Source organism: Ipomoea nil, unplaced genomic scaffold (assembly GCF_001879475.1).
Source record: "Ipomoea nil cultivar Tokyo-kokei standard unplaced genomic scaffold, Asagao_1.1 scaffold2480, whole genome shotgun sequence".
NCBI classification, from domain to species: domain Eukaryota; kingdom Viridiplantae; phylum Streptophyta; class Magnoliopsida; order Solanales; family Convolvulaceae; genus Ipomoea; species Ipomoea nil.
Window position 1 is genome coordinate 6570320 of NW_017618908.1, and position 16323 is coordinate 6586642.

Here is a 16323-nt window from a genome sequence, read left to right on the forward strand (position 1 = left end):
ATTTACATTAAGGAATTGTCTGATGAGAACTGATTGTATTGTATTTACTGAACTTGATTACAATGAGATCAGATGATGTGAATATATAGAATAGAGAGTCACAGTGTGACAATGATAAGAAGTAGAGAGTCACAGTGTGACAAGGATAAGAAGTTCTAAACAGACTCATATACATAGAGTCCTAATACTTCCCCTCAAGCACAGTGTATACTAGTAACCTGTAGCTTGTCCCTTAAGGAAGAAAATCTAGGTCCAGGCAGAGCTTTGGTGAAGATATCAGCAAGTTGATCCTTTGTGGAGATGAAGTTGACTTGGATATCGCCAAAGCTACTCGATCACGAACAAAATGATAATCAATCTCTACATGCTTGGTGCGCGCATGAAAGATTGGATTGACACTCATATATGTAGCTCCTAGATTATCACACCATAATTTTGGAATGGAAATACCTGGAATCTGTATCTCACGCAGTAATGACATAATCCATAGAACCTCAGCACAAACATCAGCAAGAGCTTTGTATTCAGCCTCAGTGGATGACCTGGCAACAGTTCTCTGTTTCTTGCAAACCCATGATATAAGATTACTCCCCAAGAAAATAGCAAAACCACTCGTGGATTTTCGATCGTCAGGACAACCAGCCCAATCAGAATCAGAGAAAGCATGAACGTCTCTAGATGAGCACCGTCGTATGCGTAAACCATGATCAATTGTTCCCTTAACATACTTGAGTACCCGTTTGAGCTGCTCCCAGTGTGATATGGTGGGAGCATGCATATGCTGGCATAACTGATTAACTGCAAAGGATAGGTCAGGTCGTGTGACAGTGATATATTGTAGTGCTCCAGCTAGACTCTTATACTGTGTGGGATCATCATATAGATCTGAATTAAAGGGGACAGTTTTCGAGACAGAGATAGGTGTAGAAAGGGGTTTGCATTCAGACATTCCAGCCCGTTTTAAAATATCATTCATATACTGTTGTTGAGATAAAATAATCCCATTGTTACTCTTAACTGTTTCAATACCCAGAAAGAAATTTGGTTCACCAAGATCTCTGATTTTGAATGTAGCAGAAAGTTTGGACAAGAGCTGAGACATAATACCCTGATCACTTCCCATTACAAGAATGTCATCCACGTACACCAATAGATAAACCAAAGCAGAGTCTTTAGAGTAATAGAACAGAGAGACATCTGTCTTGGATGCTTGAAAGCCAACCGATAGTATGAACGTATGTAGTCGATTAAACCAAGCTCTGGGAACTTGCTTTAACCCACACAGAGATCTTTTTAACAAACAAACATGATTCGGGAAGTTAGCATCTATATAACCAGGGGGTTGCTTCATATAAACTGTTTCAGCCAGATTACCATTCAGAAAAGCATTATGAACATCTAGCTGTTTGATAGACCAGCCAGATGATAAAGCTAGAGATAGAAGGAGTCTTACAGTCGTAGGCTTTACCACTGGACTAAAAGTGTCGAAGAAGTCCTGACCTGGAACCTGATTAAAACCTTTCGCAACCAGCCTGGCTTTATGCCTTTCAATAGCACCATCAGCCTTTCTCTTCGTACGACACACCCATTTACAGCCAATAATATTCATACCTGCAGTGGGTGGAACTAGAGACCATGTGTGGTTATGCAGGAGAGCATTGAATTCTTGGTCCATGGCTTCACGCCACTCAGGATATTTGACAGCTTGAGAGTGACATGTGGGTTCCGTGGGATGCACCTGAGCTGCTAGAGCAAAAAGAGGAGCATCTGCGTTGCTGCGAGTGGCTGTAGAGTGAGTACAAACATTGGGCCTGATGGGCCGCCCACGTGGACGGCCTTGCCGGCGAGCAACAGGTTCCACAGGGTCACCCGACGAGGCAGCCTGTCCGGGACCCACAGCTGGTTCGAATGAAGCAGGTAGTGGCGGTTCTGGCGGCTCATCATTGGACACGGAAAAAATAGGTGCGCTGTGACTGAGAACAGATTCCGCCCAAGGTCCAGAAAACGGAGCAGATAGATCCTGCAAAGAAGTTTTAGTAGCAAAGGGAAAAACTTCTTCATCAAATCTGACATGCCTGCATGTGTAAATCTTATTAGTATGTAAGTCCATGCATCTGTACCCCCTAAATGACTCAGGATAACCTAGGAAGACACATGGAGAAGACCTGTATGACATCTTATGACGATTATATGGTCGAAGATGAGGGTAGCATAAACATCCAAAGACACGAAGAAAAAGATAGGAAGGAGGGGATTTATGTAACAGGAGATGAGGACTGGAGTTATTTAATACAGAAGATGGCATTCTGTTAATTAAATAGACAGCAGTCTCAAAGGCAAAATCCCAAAATTTCAAAGGAATAGAGGCATGAGCTAGAAGAGCCAGACCAGTTTCAACAATGTGACGATGTTTTCGTTCAACACGACCATTCTGTTCATGTGTATAGGCACATGATTGTCTATGTTGAATTCCTAATTGAACAAACGAAGAATGCAACTTTTTGTACTCAGTACCTAAATCAGACTGAATGGCCTTTATTTTGCAATTAAAGGACCGTTCAACAAGAGTACGAAATTTATCAAAGATGACATAGAGATCAGACTTTAATTTCATAGGGAAGAACCATGTATAACGGGAATAGTCATCCACAAAGATCACAAAGTAACGGAAGCCAAGTGTAGATAAAGTGGGCGCAGGACCCCAAATGTCTGTGTAAATAAGATCCAGTACATGAGAACTAGAGGAAGCAACACGAGGGAGGGGAAAACGGGCAGATTTGCCTAATTGTCACGCATTGCATAAAGAATTAGTACAACGAATATTATCACGAGATCCACTAACAAAACAAGATCGAAGTATATGGCTAAGAACACGGTTATGAGGATGACCCAAACGATTGTGCCAAGTGGAAGCCGAGGCACGAGCGGAAAGAAACGCTGATGGAAACGAACAAGGTAATGGAAGTGTGTATAGTCCCCCAGAACTATTGCCCCGTAGAAGTATTTCCTTGGTATTGATATCCTTCACAACAAAAAAAGAGGGGTGAAACTCAAAAAAGACTTTATTATCGGATGCAAACTTCTGAACAGATAATAAAGAATTAGACAAACGTGGAACGTGAAGTATATCAGACAATGTGAATGATCTAGAAGGGGTATTAAAAGAAGCATGGCCAACATGACTAATAGATAAACCCATACCGTCACCGACACGCAAGGTGTCATTGCCAACATATTCTTCTGAGGTGGTCAAAGTAGCAATGTCCGGAGTAACATGATTAGTTGCCCCTGTATCCGGGATCCATGTCTGAGGAGTACCAACATCTGAATTATCTTGATATGTTAGATTGGCCTGAGGTGGGGAATCATACCGGTTATAGCATACATGAGCCTCGTGACCAGTCCGCCTACATATCTGGCACTGAACCTGATTGCCACCACTGTTGCGTCCGCGACCGCGGCCACCACTCCCACGGCCACCTTGCTGTCTACCGCCACCACCACGATTGGACCCGCCATTGCCACCGCCTGCTCGTTGACCGCCGCCACGGTTCTGACCTCCGCGACCTGATCGGCCGCCACCGCGCTGAACAACAAGAGCCGTCGGAGCACCGCCGTAATCACGGCTGGCGATAAATTCCTGGGCGCCGAGGAAGTCCGCCAACTCCTGGAGCGTGACCGGCTGCCCACGGACGGCAAGAGATGCGGTGAGGGCACGGAATTCCGGTCTCAAGCCGCGAAAAACAAAGAGATTCTGATCGTCGAGGGAGACGACGCGGCCGGCGAGGGTGAGCTCTTCAACAATCACCTGAGCTCGCCCGATGTAATCCGCAACCGAAGAATCACCCTGGTCCAGTCCTTGCAACTGGCCGAGAAGGTTTAACGCGCGGGCGCGGGAGGAAGACGACAACGTTTAAACAATGGCCTCCCAAAGGGCACGACTCGTGCGACGTCCGACGGCGATTGGCATGACCTCGTCGGAGAGGGAGGAGACAGGCATGGACAACAATGCTTGATCTTGACGCATCCAAACGGCATAGGCGGGATTCGGCCGTGGCATGGCGTCGGCGGTGTCGGCGTCGGCAGCAAGAAGAACAGCCGGTGAGGGTTTCGTACCATCAACAAATCCCATTAGGTCATGCCCGTGAAGAAACGGGACGACTTGCGTACGCCAGAACAAATAATTCTTGTAGGTTAACTTCGTACTGATGAAGTGATGTGCGGTGGATAGCGACACAATTGACGACGAACTTGACGACATAGCAGCATCAGACACGGTCCGTTCGGAGGAATTAACAGATCCGTTAGCCATAGGGACGAGAGACAAAGAAAAAACCCTAGCTTACTGATACCAGATGAGAACTGATTGTATTGTATTTACTGAACTTGATTACAATGAGATCAGATGATGTGAATATATAGAATAGAGAGTTACAGTGTGACAATGATAAGAAATAGAGAGTTACAGTGTGACAATGATAAGAAATAGAGAGTCACAGTGTGACAAGGATAAGAAGTTCTAAACAAACTCATATACATAGATTCCTAATATGTCTAAAACAGGAACCAAAATCAGCTACCTATCAGCTTCAAATTTCCAACATTTATTTATTTATTCCCTTTTCCCTATTTTTCTTCCTTGTGAAGAGTTGGTGCATGAAATAATAAATTATTTTTACAGTAGGTAAAAAATCACAGAAATTTAATTGGGAAAATAGCTGCATAGCAAATTAGCAATACTTGCCGGTAAAAAATTGGCGGGGTTCATTGACTAGCTCAGTGTAGCCTGAAAAGAAGAAGTAGCAAATTAAAGGGATGTTCGGTAAATCTTGTGTAACTAGATTAGATCACTTAGGCAAAGGTTATGGATTATATATTATATTTTAGGAAATTCGTACATAAAGTGGAGTAAAATTACGAATTGTATAAGATACATGATCAAAAATCATGAACATAAGCTTTGCAAAATAGGCACTAAATCAGATTCCAGGAAACACAACACCCCTGTTCAGGAAAAAAAAAAAAAAAAAAAAAAGGAATGAATATGTGTGTGTATACCAATTGTCTGCCAGCCTCTGTAGAAGACGCGAGTGAGCTCTCGAGAGTAAAAGGAGGGATCGGTGTACTACAATATTGTTATGAGATAATGTTTAAAATATTAAGCAAAAATAGAGCAACAGAAGTATCATTTTGGGATAAATCAGACAATTTTATGTTCTTCTACTTCACATTAACCAACACTAAATGTTTTTCAACTTTTCTAAATTAGTTCTTTCTCAATAAATGATGTTTCTCGTGACCACTTGAGCAGTTGTGGGATTGTGGGAAGTATAAGCATCAAATACCAATTGACTCACAGTTTACCTGTAGCATAATCAATTTTTGATTTGCAAGGCAAACTAGAAATTTCAGAAGAAAATCGATGTGAACCGGAAAAAGACCTTTAGCTCATAAGTGCATCACACGGTTACAAAACATTTAGCTCATAAGTGCACTAATATTATGTTTCTGTTAGATGTACATTATTTATATGCATTAGGTATATTATTTTAATCCATAGGGTACACTATTTTAATTCATGATTTATGAGTACTTTCTGATTTGAAACTTGTGTTTCTGATTGAGGTACATTATTTATGTTAAGTTGGTACATTATTTTAATGAGTTAATACTCAAAATCGTCCTCGACTATAGTGGTTTTTCTCAATTTCGTCCTAAACGACTTTGGTGACTTAATATCGTCCCAGACTTTTGTGTTTCGTGCAATTTAGTCCCAGACTTTTGTGTTTTTGCTCAATTTAGTCCTTCATTTGTTATTCTGTCCATTTGGTGTTAAAAAAAAATACACAATTAAGTAATTTTAATATTGACATCTCTTTACTCATAGACATGCGAACTGCGATTTTTTTTTTTTTTTTTTTTTTACGAATTACTCCCAGAATTACTCATAAAACTGCGAATATAAAATTTGATTTGCAGGTCCGGGAGTAATTCTGGGTGTAATTCGTACAAGAAAGAGGAATTTCGCACTTCACAAGTTGAAAATAAAGAGAGATCAATATTGACATTACTGAATTGTCCCTTTATTTAACACCAATTTGACTGTATAACAAATGGAGGACTAAATTGAGCGAAACACAAAAGTCTGGGATGATGTTAGGTCACCAAAGTCGTTTAGGACGAAATTGAGAAAAACCACTATAGTCGAAGACGATTTTGGGTATTAACTCTTATTTTAATTTATCATTTTTGTGTGCATTCAGATTTGAAAGTTGTGTTTTTTATTAAGGTACATTATATCTGTTCATTAGGTACATTATTTTAATCCACAGGGTACCCTCTTTTTATGCATGATTTATTCGTACATTTTGTAGTGCATGGAGTTTATTCTTTTAGTGAATATCTCATATCTTTGTAGAGCATGACTGGATTTATTCGGCACACACACCCCCCCCCCCCCCTCCCTCTACTTAGAAATCTGATATTCACTAAACATAATATCAATGGCTGGGTACAGTATTTTAATTCATGATTTTATGAGTACTTTTAGTGAATAGAGCATGGCTGGATTTATTCCATTAACTAACATTTTACTTGCAGCAAATATGTCTAGCCAAGAAGTAGATTTATCATTAAAAGAGGTTACCAAAACTTACCGGAAAAGGAAAAGATCTACAAGTAATGAAGAAGACGGAAATAAAGAAAAGGCCGCTAATAGGACTGCAAAGAAAGAAAAATGTTACTAATAGGACTGTAAAGAAAGAAAAGGCTCCAAAGAAAATTCAGCTCAAGACTAGGATGTCACCAATGGAGTTTAACAAAATGGTGGCAAATCTCAGTGATGAACAAAAAAATGCGGTTAAAGAGATTGGGTTTGGATCATTACTCGAGCTTAGATTGTCCAGCATGGACAATACACTAAATACATATTTGGTAGAAAACTATGATGTTTTTAGTTGTAATCTAATGTTGGAGAGTGGAAAGATGGAGCTCACAGAGGATGATGTGGAGAACACATTAGGTCTCTTCAAGGGTGAGGTTGAAGTTGTTGAAGGGAACAACTCAAATGTAACTAAAGAATACAAAATCCTGTTGGAGGAATGGAGAACACGCTGAGCCACGCTAATTGGACATCAAACTTCAAAGTTTTGTACTCATTGGTAGATGTGAAAAACATCAAGAATTTGAATTTGTGTAGGTACATTTTTAATAGTCTTACTACAACAGTGGAGAAATGGAAGAAGTCAAAAAGTACATTCTTCACTGGACCATTGGTCTTCTTGATGGTAATACTTTTAATTCAATTTATGTTGCTTATTCTATTAATGCATTTTTTGCTTTCATACTAATTTTTTTAATTTTTTTTTTATTTAGGTTTCATACCTTGATAGGCTGCAATTTAAAGTGCATGTTTTTAAAGAACACCTGCAAATGTAAGTACTGTGATTTAAAGTGCCTGTTTTTCATTTTTATAAATACCTAATTGGACTTATATAACTGCCATTTTGTTTGAATATACATGCAGGCAATATTCTTGATATCTTTGAGGGCAAAATATGCTGCCGACATATTATTTTTACAAATGAATGAGCACAAACAATCCATACTACAGGTGGCCCGGGATCTTTATAAGTAGACAATGAGCATTGTAATTGATGGTTCTAAAACGTTAGATGAATATTGTTGGTTTTTGTGTTAGATGAAATTTTTGTTTGAACAATTCAGAGATGATGCTGAATTGGGTGCTGGAATTGTTCATTTGAACTGTTTGCTTTTCATTATGAGTTAATTGCTTTTCATTGTGGAGTTAATTGCTCAATTAGCAGAAGCTATTGTGGAGTTAATTGATTTTCACAACAGAACATGCAAATACTTTATTGTAACACAAAAAACAATAATAAAAAATGAATCATTCCATCAATATAATTAAAAAACAACTAATAATAAGTAGATAATAATAAAAAAACTTTTTTTTTAAAAAAACTTGGAATTGAAGAACTTTCATCCATAGCATTAGAAAGAACTAGCTTGAGCTCCAATTGGTGAACTCTCATCTGCTGCACCCCCGAAGTGCCATCAACGGTAAATAATTTACATTAAGCATATAAATAATATATCTAATAAACACAATATGCATGTTCAACAATGTAGTATATTTTGCACAAAAATAATGTACTCTATGAACAAATATTATGTACCCTGTGAATAAAAATTATGTACCCTCATACAACCAACGAAACAAACTCTAGGCACAATAGATCAAAGCATTATGAAATACAAACCTGGAATTGATTCAACATCAATGAGAGAAATAGGTTCAACATGAATCAAAATATTCACATCTTCTACAATATAAAAAATACGCAATATTAATCAAAATTCAAAATAAAAACGAACCTAAATTGCATATAGACAATATACATACTTGTAATATCATAATCTAATTCAATCGCATCAACTGTGTTGTTTGAATTATTGATATTATCCATAATGACGGAGAAGAAGCAATTCTAGGAAAGAGAAAAATCACAGAGGAAGATGCAAATCGCAGAGTCGAAGCAAATCGCGGTGAATGAAGCAAATTGCGACGAACATGCGGCGAACGAAGAAGTTGCGGCGAACGAAGAAGTTGCGGCGAACAAGCAAATCGCGGAGGAGAAAACAAGACAATGACAGCGAAGGAGGATGAGAAAAGGAAACAATGGTTACGGCGAACGAAGGAAACATCAATAAACACTAACGCCGTTAAAATTAAATTTCCGTTTTTTTTTTTTTAAAAAATCAAACGGTGTAGTTTTGGACCATGGTCCATCCAATAACAATTGCTAACCACGTAATATTTATGCCATGGACCTGGGTTCACCTTGCAGGATCAATATGCTGTGTATCCGGATGCACAACATAATTTGCCCACCTTGCAAGGTGCACTTAAATCAAAATACCCACAATTTATATACTGAATGTTCACAATTCAAATTGTGAATATTCAGTATGTAAATTGTGAACCTTTAGTATATAAAATTGTGAGCATTCAATATATAAATTGTGTATTTTTAGCCCCGGGTCCACAGAATAATTTGACGAATACGGCAATTTATATCATGGACTGAAGTCTACATAGCATTATAAACTATATATTAAAACAATGAGGTACATAATTCATACTCGTAAGGTACATAATTTCCTAACACAAAATACAAAAATCACAACACAATACACGTAGCATAATGTTATGGATCCAACTGGATTGAAAAGACGATATACAACATTTATACTCGTAAGGCACAAAATTTCATAACATAAGACACAAAAAATTACTCCGTATAACACAAGACACATACACATATTATATATTTACTTATTTTTCAAATATGATTTAAATACATAATTTGTGTTCATAAGCACAAAATTTTACAACACAAGACACATAAATTTATAATATAAGACACAATTATTAATTTACATAATTTTATAACGTAGGACACAAAAAATTATAACACAAAACACAAACATATGAACTAGGGTGCAGTGCAATCGTTATACCCTATATCACGGCGCGCATAGCATTGTGCGCCGCGCGCCTCCCAAAACGACGTCGTTTTGGGAGGCGCGGTAGGAAGTTGCTGTGATTATGCATATTTGTTCATACAATTATGTATATTTGTTCATATAATTATGTACATTTTTTTATACAATTATGTACATTCTTTTTATACAATTATGTACATCCGAATCAGGAAATTTTTGTGTATTATGTTAAGAGTTGATGTGTATTATGTTAAAAGTTTATGTTTATTATGTATTATGTTAGATTATGTGTATTATTTTTTAAAAAAGAGTATGTATATTTTGTTATATATTCATGTATACAATTATGTGTATTCTAGTATAACATTATGTACATTTTTGAACATGGTTTTTTTTTTTAAAGAAAAATTAACTACCAAACACTGGGGCAGGAAATTTCAAAAAAAAAATAAAATTGAAACGACGTCTTTTTGTATCTAGGTGCACAGTGTAACGCGCGCCGTGGTGCAGGATATAAATTGTAAACCTGGTCCATGCGATAATGATTGCACGGGAATATGGTTTGGGTTCATAAATTTCCCTTTACTAGAACTGACCGGGTCGCCCATAGGAGTGTTCCCTGAATCAGCCCAATTCTTCTTCTTCTGAGCCGCGGACGCCGGACGCGGATGAAGCGTTGCGGGATGTTTCCTACCTGCAAAAATTTGGGAGAAAAGTATTGCTATGAGATTAAGTGCCTTTAAACCCCTATTTACACACTAATTCTCATCTTTTCTCCAGTTTTTATCTCAAAGAAATGGGGTTATGGATAGATAGCGGGTGAAGAGGTGTTTCCCGGGATGTTTCCTCCCAGGGAGCCCCCGGCCGCGCTCCAAGTATCACTATCAGAGTCACTGCGGTCAGCCTTATAAAATGGCGGGTGAGATACTTGCTACTATCTTTCCCCACTTTTATCTCAAAGAAATGGATATTGAAAGCCAGCTAACACCAGAGACTGCGGTACAGAAACCTGAAAAGAAAATCCCCAAAACGGTTTCCTGTAGCTCCTGCGATTCCTCAGAGAACCGTAAAACGGCCTCGAAGGATAAGCTAGAGGATCTCAGTAAAATAATCTTTCAGATAGGTGTTATGGCAACCGTTACTGTCGTCGTTGCCCTGGGAAACCAGGAATTGGAAGCTGTAGATCAGTTTTTCGTGTTGGGAAACATGTTGGGATGTGTCTGCATCTTTAGCGGCCTTCTGCTCCGAGAAATCACACCAAGATTTGCCAGGGCATATCTGGTGGTCGGAGTTGGCCTAGTATTTGCTGCCATTATCGTGCTCTTCTCAAAGCACTTGCTATGGTGGCTAAGATTCGTGCCAGCGGTCTGCTACCCCTTTGTGATCATGGCGGTGCTGGCTGTGGCTGCCAAAGGTGAAGAAGGGTAAGAGACTAAGAGGAGCTTTGAAATCAGACAGTGGGATTTGTGTGATTTATTTCTAATTTCATGAGATTTGAAACATTTAATTTAATTTGTGAATTGTGATATTTGTGTGCTCTCTTTCTAATTCTATTTGTATTTGTGATTTGTTTCTTGTTGCTTCCTGAATTTTCTTAGCAATTTCTTTGATATTCTTTGAGTAGTACGGATTCTGTTAGAATGTAATATCTGTTCATATCTACTTTCTCAATGTTACCCCACTTTTGTGTGATTTATTTCTAATTCTAATTGTATTTGTGATTTGTTTATTGTTGCTCTGAATTTTCTTAGCAATTTCTTTGATACTTTGAGTAGTAAGGACTCTGTTAGAATGTTAGAATGTAGTCTCTGTTCATATCTACTTTTCTCAGTACTGCCCTAACTAGAGCTCAAACTCATGACCTCCCGTTTGGAAAAGTCACTTCATGCCCCTAGACCACAAGGTCATTGGAAGTAATTTAGTACTTATATTTATAGAAATTTACTTACAAAAAATTCTTTTGAGGAATCATTTAGCCAAGGTAGTTTGTGTTGGGAAACGTATTGGGATGTGCTTGCATCTTTAGCGGCCTTCTGCTCCGAGAAAGCACACCAAGATTTGCCACTTGCCAGAACGGCATATCTGGTCGGAGTTGGCCTAGTATTTGCTGCCATTTTCGTGCTCTTCTCAAAACACTTGCTCTGGTGGCTAAGATTCGTGCCAGCGGTCTGCTACGCCTTTGTGCTCATGGCGGTGCTGGCTGTGGCTGCCAAAGGTGAAGAAGAGTAAGAGACTAAGAGGAGCTTTGAAATCAGACAATGGGATTTGTGTGATTTATTTCTAATTTCATGAGATTTGCAACATTTAATTTAATTTGTGAATTGTAATATTTGTGTGATTTATTTGTAATTCTAATTGTATTTGTGATTTGTTTATTGTTGCTTTGTGAATTTTCTTAGCAATTTCTTTTTTGAGTAGTGCTAACTCTGTTAGAATGTAGTATCTGTACATATCTACTTTCTCAATACTGCTCCGACTAGAGCTCGAACCCATGATCTCTCGCTTGGAAAAGTCACTTCATGCCTCTAAACCACAAGGTCATTGGCACTCGGCAGTAATTTAGTAATTATATTTATAGAAATTTACTTTAAAAAATTCTTTTGAGGAATCATTTAGCCAAGGTAGTCTGTACATTTCTATTGTGCATACTCCTTGTATTGATTAATTTAGAATAACTTAACTTGAAGTTGATCCAGTTATAAGAAAAAAGTATTTATGGTGGGGTCAGGGGTGGTTCATGAAAATCATACTTTGATTTATAATGTATTTATATTTAAGCACACACATGCGCCTATGTACATATGAATGTATTTATAGCCTGATGTAGCCATCCTCGACCGGATGTATTCTATTTTGATAAGTTATGTTAATTGTCTTCAATTTTGATCCCATATTAGATTTCTTAAATTGCATTCTTTGTTATATTCATTATATCTTAATTGTTCAACTTGGTATTTTGTTGTATTTATTTTAAAATATGGAATACTCACAACATGGTGTTTGGGCTTAAGTCTGATTTGAATCTAACTGGTGTTTAATGAAATCCTCTGGTTTTTTATACAGAGACTCATTGGAAGAGTTATTCTATTGCATAATATGAAATGGGACAAGTCATGAAGTCAATATAGTCACCGGTATCAACCACTACAGAAGAGCTAATTGCAACATCAATATCTGGGATCTAAAGGTAAAAATCCTCTCATTTTTGACATTAAACTCTATCAACTGCAAGCTGTAGATCAAGCTAAAAATTTCCCCTTTTCATCAATTGAAATCTTGAATATGTTGATTCGCAATTTGGATGGTTTCTTGGGATCTATTCTATTGCAATGCACATATCTCTGTTAACCTTTTTTTTGTTTTTCCTTCTAATAATTATTTAAAAATTATACCTTTTGTCCTCGATTGAAATTCTCAATATTGAGATTTGCAAACTTTTGGTTGAAAATTTATTTATTTGTTTTTGCATTTTAATATGAGAAATCAGAGGTACAAGTGATTTGCAGTTTCTATGGAATATTTTATGCATTCAATGCCCCTGTGGTGTATGTTGCTATTCAGGCCACCCTTTCCCTGTATGACACTGGTTGTACATCTGGTAAGCATTATCGTTACATTTTTTGACTTTAACTTTATGTATATATGGATTCTTTACATACTGAAATGAGGATTTAGACTGTAATGATAAGTTGGTTATCAGACATCCATTTTCAAATTTTCTTGAGAAAATGGGTTAAATGGTGGATAGAGATGTACTTACTTTTCAGGTGGTAGTGTGGTACTAATCAAACATACTATGAAATCAAAATTGAATCATGTGGCTGCCACTAATATGATCTTTTGATGGGCCATTATGATTCATTGGTCCTTTCAAGTTCTTGCTTCTAGAGCTTCGCTTCGCTTCTGATCAGGCACATAAATTTGCTGGGAAATATACATGTTAGAAGTATCTTTTGTAACGAAGGGTATTCACAGCTTAAAGGACCTGAAATTGCTTCAGAGCATAGAGATCTATTGTACCTTTTGACACTTTGTTAATTGGCATTTTTCAAAGAATCCATTTCCATTATTCTTGGAGGCGAAAGGTTATTCTCAAAAAAGCCTTCTGCAAGAACCTAAAGCTGGTGTAAGTTATCATTTAAATGCTTTTTGTTTTGTGTTTATCAATGAATAATTCTTTGTAGGTTTCTGCTTTAATGTTTGTAGCTAATCAATTAAGGGTATAGGTCTGAGGTGAAAATGTATCTACCCATCACTGGAATGTTTTAACAGAGTGTAGAGCTAATATATGATGCTGATATGTATGAAACATTCTTTTACTTGCCTTTAAAGATTGTTCAATCAAAAAAGGTTGTCATGCAAGGCCTTCCGATATAATGGCTCCATGCAACTAAATGTTTCATTCTTGTCTGTGCCCTGCCAGAAGATGAATGGTTTGTGGAAACTGCAAAGAGAGCAATAAACAAGCTTCTGTAGTTCTGTTGGGTGGGTCTGGATCAGATACGTCAGAGATTTACGATTTACGACGAAGAACATATAATTCACGACGAGTTTATCTTGGATTCCGGCTCACCTTCTTTGCTCTCGTCTCTGGAAAGTTCCGAGTCTTTTGCTTCAGCGCATTCGGGCGATTTTGGTAGCCCAAGTTTCACTGATTCTGAGAACTGAGTCTTGATTGTTGGTAGGTAAGGTACCTTTGAATGGCATAGATATGATGTTGTAATGTTAGAAATGAGGGTAGGGCAAATGAGGTAGAGAGATTGTTTGTTGTGCAACTATGTAATTCAACAGTAACATTTTATTTTATTTTTAAATATAAAAATATATTCATCCCTTTGATGGATGTCAGTCAATACTAGCTTAGGATAGGTCCCAAGATTTTTTAAATCAAGCAAATAAGTTTTATTGCAATATTTAATTATTTGAGAAAACAGAAAGAAAAAGTTATGTTTTCAAAAAAAAAAAAAAAGTTATTAAGGAATAACAACAGTTTTTTATTTTACATCATTTACTTTAGATTGTACATATATTTTTTGAATGTATATTTTATTTTAATTTTGTGAAACCAATCAAACACATACTAAATAAACAACAATAATGAAGTCACAATTGACAAGAATATAGAGAATGTGAGATTTTATCAAAATTTCAGTAAAATAAAATTCAATTCTTGACTTATTCAATTTTCAATAAAATATATTTTTTATTCCTCTAAAATTTGTTTTGTGAACCATACACATTATTAATGAAAATAAGATAAAATATCAAAATATTTATTTTGAAAACTAACAATAATAATAATAATAATAATAATAATAATAATAATAATAATAATGCACATTTATATAAGTATCATAGTTTTGAGGGCTAAAATATAATACTAAAAAGGATGTGATCTTAAGAGATACTCCGTATATACAAACGTGAGGATCAAGGCAAAAATTTAAAATTTTCCCGTTACTAGATAACGGACAATTTAGTTTTAGGAAACCTTAACACCTATTTAATGGCGACTGCAGTGTAAAGTGTAAACCCCATTCTTCTTTCTCTGTCTTCTCTCTCGTCTTGGTTAAGCTCTCTGATGGCGGTTGAAGCCAATTCCAACATTCTCCTCCTCCCAGAATTCTCCGATTTCATACCATTGGGCGATTTCATGAATACTAAGCCAAGGTTGGCCGGACAGAGCATTCTCCCGTTCAATAGATCTCGGCCGCCGGTGAAGACTGCGGTGAATGGCAGCGCCGGAAATAGTCATCGGCTTCAGGTGAAGCGATCTAGAGATTCTCTCCATCTCTATAATCCTTCCCCTGTTTTCGCCTCTGCCAAGAACACACAAATCGTGAAGCATCATGTACGTACACACACATATTTGATATTTACAGAGGTTTTAATTTTTGTGTTTTTCTGATCTTGAATTTGTTTTGCAGGCGAAGAAAGTGAGGATGGAATTGGAGGAGAGGCAGAAAGAGATCGGAGAAGGGATGGTGAAGAAACTGAGGGAGAAAGACGAAGAGATCCAAAGAATGAAGGAGAGGGTGAAGAGCCTCTACGTGGAGAATCATTCCCTCCGAACCAATCTGGAGCAAGTCCTCGCCCACGTCGCCGCCGACGAGCGCGTCTCCTGCCCCGCCGTCGCGCCGGTGGAGGAAGACGCCGAGTCTTGCTGTGGAAGCACCGATCACGGCCGCGGAGAATCGAGTGTGTTGTTGCTGCCGTGTCGGCATCTCTGTCTCTGCACAGTTTGTGGGTCCTCCCTGGTACGATGTTGCCCAGTATGTAACTCTAACATGTCTTCTTGATGATAAAAGAAAAAAAAAAAAAAAAGCAGAGAAACAGATTTTACGGATTAGTCCTTTTTGTGATAATGTAAAAAATTAGATTTCTCTCCATGGTCAAAGACTCAAAGACTTTATGATCGTCTTCTTATAAATGGAGGTCACAGATTCAAAAGATTTCTCTGTAAATTCTTTTTCTTCAACACTAGTGAATTAAAATTTTCATTTTTTTGAAATTGAGGAAGTATATCAATTGTGATAATAAATATGGGTTTTATCTTTTACTGTCAAACAGAGCCTAAGTCTGATTTGAATCTAACTGGTGTTTAATGAAATCCTCTGGTTACTCTTCAGGTGCGTTAAATGTAGGATATATATGTACTTACTCTTCAGGTGGTAGTGTGGTACTAATCAAACTTACTATGAAATCAAAACTGAAGGGTCCTTGCAACTTCTAAATTGCTTCTAGAGCTTCAATTCGCTTCTGATCATGCACATAAATTTGCAGGGAAATATACAT

The 16323-nt window shown here is 37.3% G+C and overlaps 2 protein-coding genes across 4 annotated transcripts; both read left to right on the plus strand.

Moving 5' to 3' along the window:
- The first annotated feature begins 10095 nt into the window (after positions 1 to 10095).
- On the plus strand, positions 10096 to 13402 carry LOC109153306. 3 transcript variants are annotated; one of them, XM_019301198.1, is made up of 4 exons: positions 10096 to 10381; positions 10430 to 10927; positions 11717 to 11753; positions 12592 to 13402. In XM_019301198.1, exons 2-4 carry the CDS (start codon positions 10441 to 10443, stop codon positions 12626 to 12628), a joined length of 561 nt encoding a protein of 186 aa, XP_019156743.1. In that variant the 5' UTR covers positions 10096 to 10381; positions 10430 to 10440; the 3' UTR covers positions 12629 to 13402. The 3 variants fall into 3 exon arrangements, 2 of the variants coding, with proteins under 2 accessions (XP_019156743.1, XP_019156744.1); XR_002049492.1 differs by having other exon boundaries at positions 10097 to 10927; positions 12592 to 12715; positions 13016 to 13402; XM_019301199.1 differs by lacking the exon at positions 11717 to 11753 and having other exon boundaries at positions 10097 to 10952.
- Positions 13403 to 15037: 1635 nt separating this feature from the next.
- On the plus strand, positions 15038 to 16039 carry LOC109153305 (probable BOI-related E3 ubiquitin-protein ligase 3). The gene is made up of 2 exons (XM_019301197.1): positions 15038 to 15379; positions 15456 to 16039. The coding sequence occupies exons 1-2, from the start codon at positions 15110 to 15112 to the stop codon at positions 15825 to 15827; spliced, it is 642 nt and encodes a 213-aa protein (XP_019156742.1). The 5' UTR covers positions 15038 to 15109; the 3' UTR covers positions 15828 to 16039.
- The last annotated feature ends 284 nt before the right edge of the window (positions 16040 to 16323 follow it).

What these genes read in the sequence shown, in the direction of transcription:
- LOC109153305 (XM_019301197.1), top strand. Translation starts at nt 15,110, where the DNA reads ATGGCGGTTGAAGCCAATTCCAACATTCTCCTCCTCCCAGAATTCTCC. An exon ending in CACAAATCGTGAAGCATCAT is followed by an intron (nt 15,380 to 15,455) that starts GTACGTACACAC and finishes TTTGTTTTGCAG; the next exon opens with GCGAAGAAAGTGAGGATGGA.
- LOC109153306 (XM_019301198.1), top strand. Translation starts at nt 10,441, where the DNA reads ATGGCGGGTGAGATACTTGCTACTATCTTTCCCCACTTTTATCTCAAA. An exon ending in TGTGATCATGGCGGTGCTGG is followed by an intron (nt 10,928 to 11,716) that starts CTGTGGCTGCCA and finishes CCTTTGTGCTCA; the next exon opens with TGGCGGTGCTGGCTGTGGCT. An exon ending in GCTGCCAAAGGTGAAGAAGA is followed by an intron (nt 11,754 to 12,591) that starts GTAAGAGACTAA and finishes TTTTTTATACAG; the next exon opens with AGACTCATTGGAAGAGTTAT.